Source organism: Trichechus manatus, unplaced genomic scaffold (assembly GCF_000243295.1).
Source record: "Trichechus manatus latirostris isolate Lorelei unplaced genomic scaffold, TriManLat1.0 scaffold00002, whole genome shotgun sequence".
In the NCBI taxonomy this organism is placed as follows: Eukaryota; Metazoa; Chordata; class Mammalia; order Sirenia; family Trichechidae; genus Trichechus; species Trichechus manatus.
In genome coordinates this window covers 41270997-41277766 of record NW_004443938.1, presented here as the reverse complement: position 1 = coordinate 41277766, position 6770 = coordinate 41270997, and the positions used below count along the sequence as shown (strand labels likewise).

General features: G+C 37.1%; 1 protein-coding gene across 1 annotated transcript; it reads left to right on the top strand.

The window, feature by feature from the left end:
- Positions 1-3964: 3964 nt before the first annotated feature.
- LOC101353100 (trace amine-associated receptor 4-like) lies at positions 3965-5846 on the top strand. The gene is given in 1 exon segment (XM_012554962.2): positions 3965-5846. A coding segment is annotated over 1 exon segment (1047 nt). The 5' UTR covers positions 3965-4003; the 3' UTR covers positions 5051-5846.
- The last annotated feature ends 924 nt before the right edge of the window (positions 5847-6770 follow it).

Genomic DNA, 6770 nt, shown 5'->3' with positions numbered 1-6770 from the left:
AGTTTGAACTAAATTTTCCTCTCATTCTCTTCCTTCCTTGCTTCCTTCCTTCCTTCCTTTCTTCTCTCATTTCTTCCTTTATTTTTGTTCTTTCCCACCTTTGGCTCTGTATAAGACCAGTCCATGTCATCCCTCCTGAGATCACTGCAATGATAGCACAAAACCGATTGCCTTTCCTGGAGCCAATTCTCTGAGGACTTGCAGTAATCTATTTGCCAGCAACACACTGAAGATTGTTAAAGGGCACAACCGTCAAAAGCAGGACACAAGGTAAAGCATCTCAAGAGGCATATTCTGTGTATAAATACTGATGAGAGCACAGCCTGCCATGGACCTACCTACCAGACCATCGGCAAGGCAGGGAGTGATGGAGCACCACGCTCACTTGAATAGTAAGAAATCTTAGTAAAACAGTTAATTCCCTTTTAAATTATTTTAACTCAAACTACCTAATCAGTGAAAGAGATGCTGGTAAACCAAAAGAGAATATATTAGGAGAGGAAAAAGATCAGATAGATTTATCTCTTCTTTTTTTTTTTTTTAATGTATGTTGAAAGGACCACACTTAAAACAGTCATTGACATAAATAAACCTAGATCATTTTTTAAAATCTCCGAAATTCTAAAGAGGCAACGATATGAACACCTATAGCATATCTTCCTTAAATTTAATTTATGGGTCATATCTCTTATTTAAGAAATTATTATATGGGTGAGATATATTAAAGCAAGATGAAATAAAATTTAAGCAGAAATAATCCCAGAGGTAGAGTGCTTGGGCTGTAAACCAGTAAAGAGAAGAGAAATCACACCTAGTAAAGAGGTGTGATTTTTTTAAATTCCCCCCCCCATTTAATTTGTTATAAATTACTGAGCCCTATTGGATATTTTCCTTTCTTGTTTGAGGCAAGTAAATATATAACCCTTAATATAATTTTAGACATTTATGCTCAAGGAAAAAAATATTACATAATTCCTTTTCATCTTTTCCTTGAAATTCTGAGGAACTTTTACATATTCAAAGTTATTATTTTAGAATTCTTGTGTCTGTTCCGTGATTGTGTATTCATATCTATTTCTCTATTTTATACACTTAAAAAAATACTATACAATTTTCACCCCAGAACTGTTAGCCAATGTCTCTTTCTACTTCTTGGTAGAAATAAATGACAATTTCCTATTCTTTCATTAAGTGATGGTTTGTAATTCTGTCATTAATTTGGTCCTTTGTCACTGCTGCTTGGGGAAATGTTATTGCTAAAAACCAGTATGACAACATCCCATGATAACATTTCTAGGATTGTCGAAACACCTCTCCCCTAGTAACTACCTACATTCTTAAATTTATTTTATTTTTTTAATTACTTTGTGTATCTTTTTTGGAAGTGATAGAAAGGTATCTCTATTCTGTTAAATATTAAAATAAAAAACCAAATCCTAACTCCATTTAATTTTTGACAACTGTTTTTAAACCAAAGCAGTAGACCAGCAGTCATACTTGCAACTTGTTTACTTACTTTTGTTAATTTTGAGTCAAGAGCCGAAGGTAGAAATTGAAAATTATTATTATCTTTGACATTAGATTTACAATTCACCTGTGTAATTCTTTTAAAAATAGATGTTGTGTACTTTGCTCTATTTTCTTGTCTTAATCTAGCACTTAAATGTTTAAATAGTTCCCTAGAGTATGGAACCATGCAGCAGGAATGTGAGAGAATACTGTCAGCTTCTAGCAGCTGTTTCATACCATGTTTAAAAACAAACAAAATAAAATAGTATGAAATTCACTTTACAAATCTTGTTGTTGTTGTGTACCCTTGATGTCGATACTGGCTCATAGTGACCCTAGGTGACTATAGGACAGAATAGAACTGCCCCATAGGGTTTCCTAGGCTGTAAGCTTTAAGGGAGCAGATTGCCCAGTTGTTTTACCCCATTACAAACCTAGGAGGTTAAATTACACAGTCTTTTCAGGGATTAGGTTTTCGAATATGAATATGAAACTTCAAAGACTACAAAACAAAATATTCAAGAGTGTGCTCTCTTGGATGGGAAATGCTATGTCTATGGATAGACAGTGAGAGTGCTTAAATAATATTGTGGTTATTGATAGCTACCTTTAAAGATAATTAAAAAGAAAGAATATTCACAAAAACAAAATCAATAAAAGGCAGGCTAAAGTTAATTTATTAAAAAAGGTAAGTAAGTATATAGTATTTCATTATAGTCAGCATCTTAGAGCTGAGGAACCTCGTGGTAAGTAATGAAATAATTTGTGCTCTGAGTTCCGAAAATGATAGTCTGCAGTTTATAAAGGAGCTGAATAAGTGTTTGTCTTTCTTACATTTTGCTTCTGTATGTTTTGGTTTCTCAAGTTCATCTCAATTGCATAATACCTGATTGGCACAATTAAAAAGTATCTAAAGAAAAATGCTAATCGGAGAAATTAAATTACTACATGCAGAGAAGATAAAACATGCCATAATGTTAAGATTTCAAATAATACACAGACAGTGGGAATATTTATACAGCTAGAGTAGCTATTTAGTGGAAATAGTGTTTTCAAAGATACTTGTATTCTCAGTAATGTCTTTTCCAAGTCAATCTTGTGAGGATGTGGTTTGGACTCGTTTTCCCTATGGACCTATGGAACAGAGATTTTTAGTGTATTCTCAGGCCAAAGTTCACTTCTCCAACCTGGCCTTAGATCTCACAAATGCTTGCCATTGGTTGTCATAGTTACACATCCAGCCCCAGCCCTGGAAATACAAATCAAACCCGCGTCATACTGTGGGTGAGTCAGTCTCATTATTTTTACCTTATAAAGGCAACGTCATAAATTCTATCAAATGACAGATTAAACAATGAACACTCCTATGTGTCAAATTTGTTATGAATATAGAACCTGGAATCTGCGGACAAGAGGATCTCAATGTAAATTTAAATTCATGAATTCAGCTGGTAAGTGACAGAAGATAATCGGCAAGATTGATAGAATCTATCATTTGAGGTATTTTTTCCTTCTTTTTGAGATTATTCATGTATAACCTCGTCACCTTTAGCATATTTTAAAGTTACCATAACGTTACTCTAAATCCTTTTTATGTTGTTCACGCTGGGGAGAGAAATATTTCCTTATTGATTTGTATGTAATAAACAACAGTGTCAAAAGCATTTACAAATGCCCACGAGAGAAATTTTTTTTAAAAAGTACAATCTTAAGACTGTAATTATTGTTTCATCTAAAAATTAAATAATAATACCAGTTGTTATTGTGCTTGATAGGTGCTGTTGAGTCGGTTCCTACTCATAGCAACCCTACTTTAAACTTAAAGAACCGCTGCCCAGTCCTGCGCCGCCTGCACAATCTTTGCTGTTTGAGCCGGTTGTTGCAGCCACTGTGTCAATCCATTTTGTTGAGGGTCTTCCTCTTTTTCGCTGACCCTCTACTTTACTAAGCATGATGTTCAGCCAGAGCCCCTAGTAATTCTTCAGGTTCTTTTATCCAGAAAATTGGTTAATATAATTGGTACAGGTAGAATTCTTGATTTGTCTGTGGATTTGAAATGGGAACCTCCTGAGTAAGGGCTACATATTAGTGGAACCAGTACATGCAGTATCTGGATTACTCAGGTGGTTTTAACTGGGTTCATTAACTCAATTCTCCTTTAGCCCCTAGCTACTTAAGGAGTGGTCTTTGGACTAACGGCATTAACATCTTCTGGGACCTTGTGAGAAATGCAGACTCTCAGGCCCCACCCCAGAATCAGAATCTGTGTTTTAAAAAGGTCCCCTATGTGATTCTTGTGCATTAATATTAAGGTTTTGGAAGCGCTGCTCCTAGCCAGTAGTGAGTTTAAACTTGGAACTGGACATGCAGACTGTCTTGGCCTTTGTGAAAGTTGCCCTGCCAATAATTTTTATTGTTTTCTCCTTTCTTACGTAGAAATGAGAGGAACGCTGTATTTTTGAAAAAGCCTCATTGTACCCAGGGGACAAAGACTATGAATTCACCTGATCCTTGGAAATCACTAGAAGTACAATTTTGCTTTGCTTTTGTTAACAATTCATGCCCTAAAAATGTGAGGTCTGTGTTGAGTGCCTTTGCCATGTACGTGGTCATGACTGGGGCTATAGTGATGACCATGCTAGGCAACAACATGGCCGTCATCATTTCCATTGCCCACTTCAAGCAACTCCACTCCCCCACCAACTTCCTGATCCTCTCTATGGCCACCACCGACTTTTTGCTGAGCTGTGTGGTCATGCCCTTCAGTATGATCAGGTCCATTGAGTCCTGCTGGTACTTTGGAGACCTCTTTTGCAAAGTCCACAGCTGCTGAGACATCATGCTCTGCACCACCTCCATTTTTCATCTCTGCTTCATCTCAGTTGACCGCTACTATGCTGTTTGTGACCCACTGCATTATGTCACCAAAATTACCATCCCTGTCATAGAGGTCTTTCTACTTATCAGTTGGTCCTTCCCTACCTTTTTTGCCTTTGGCTTGGTATTCTCAGAATTAAACATAATTGGTGCAGAAGATTTTATTGCAGCCATCGACTGCACAGGTTCATGTATGTTGATATTTAACAAGCTCTGGGGAATTCTGGCCTCCTCTATAGCGTTCTTTCTCCCTGGCACAGTAATGGTGGGCATTTACATACACATTTTCACAGTAGCCAGGAAGCATGCTAAGCAAATTGGCACAGGGCCTAAGATGAAACAGTTTGGGTCAGAAAGCAAAATAAAGGACTCATCCAAAAAAGAAAGCAAGGCCACCAAGACATTAAGCATAGTCATGGGAGTTTTTCTGTTGTGCTGGTTACCTTTCTTTGTCATGATTGTCATAGACCCTTTCATTAATTTTGCAACCCCTGAAAATTTGTCCCATGCCTTCTTCTGGCTGGCTTATTTCAATTCAACCTTCAATCCCGTTATATACGGCATGTTTTATCCCTGGTTTCGCAAGGCATTGAGAATGATTGTCACAGGGACTATCTTCCGCCCTGACTCTTCTACCCTAAGCCTGTTTCCTGCACATAGTTAGGCAATGCTCCCCAACCCTAAGATTTTTTTTTGGTAGAGAATCCTAGATGCTGTTTCTCTCTAGAGGCAGAGGCAGGGGCTAACTCAGGAAGGACATTCTTCTAGTAAGTATAACAGACACTTAAGTAAATCCAATAGGTTAAGACTTCCAGATCAAAGCCACCAAAGTAGGCAATTTCTGGGGTTCTGGGGAAGACACATCCAATAAACAAAACAAAACTCTCTTCCAAGTCTTGCTGATTCCCAAATTAGCACAATTAGCAATTTAAAATTTCACTCATTGTCTTAAATCAAAGAGGATTTTTCTCGCTTTAACTTGTAAAGAACATCAGTAGAGGAAACACAGTATGTCTTCCCAATCATTGCAAGTCATGTATAACTGAGTTTATCTACATATTTCTTGAGATAGCTTGAATATACCAGAGGCCTAAATTATAGAGCATGAGTTTGGCAAGGAGGGGGAGAAGGAAGCAGAGTTATAGTTACTTCCAATTTTGTTGGTTTTGACTTAAATATCCCTTTTCAAAAAGAATTAATCTGAAGTTTGCAATCATTTGATAAAATTGGACTATTTTATTAAATAAGAGGAATGAATAAAGAAAGCGTTTAGGAAAATATTCTTTCCTTCACTCAACATCTACTTTTTGTCTGTATATAAATTCTCCCTGTGTGTATTCATACAGACGGTGCCCACATGTATGGGTATGTTTGTGCACATACTAGCTATCCAACAAGATTAACTTTATACACAAAACTGAAGTCCTTTCCCTTTCTCAGAGTTTTAGGATAGCATTTACTCCCTCAGTGAATGTCTCTTCTCTATCTCCTTTTTTCTTCTGCTCTTCTTCCCATCCCATAAACATATTTCACCAAATTTTGTCCTTTGTCTTCTTCTTTTCATCCTACACAACCTCTCTCAGTCTCTGTAATCCAGAGTCACTCTAATCTATCTCAACTGGGGGCAATTTTGCCCCTTGGGGCCATTTGGCAACATATGGAGACATTTTTGTTATCATAAGTGGCCAGTGAATACTACTGACATCTTGAGTGTAGAGGCCAGGGATGCTGCTAAACATCTGCAATGCACAGGACAGCACCCCACAAGAAAGAATTGTCTGACCCAAAACTTCAATAGTGCCATGGTTGAAGAATTCTGCTATAATATTACCTATCCTCACAACTTCCATTATCATCTCTCTATAGATTGTTCTCAGACTTATTTTCAACCTTATCATTCCTCCTAACTTCAACTCCTTTATTTCTTGTTACCAGTGGAGTATGTTTTTTGATGCTCCACTAGCATCTCAGACTCAAAATATCTAGCATCTTCCTTCCACTTACTACCCCCCAACCAACTTTTCCTGGCCTCTACTTTATACACAGGTGTTGGTTCTTCAAATAGACTATAAACTTCATGTGTGAGAGACAATGTCTTATTCATCTTTGTATCACACTGTGCCTACATAGTGCCTTTCCCATAAAAATCTCTCTGATCACATTCAATGAATACCTGAAAAATGGAAACTTTGAGGAAAATGGGAGAGGAAAACTCAAACTCATACTCACAGAAATAAATAACAATTAGAAAGAACAAGGGGTGAAGTGGGGGCTGTTCCCTTGAGGAGAAAGATGGAGAAAGGATCCTACTTGTAAAGAAGAAATTGAACTGAATCAATTCTTGTTTTCATGGGCTTTGGTCACATGTGCACAATGTTTTGCTG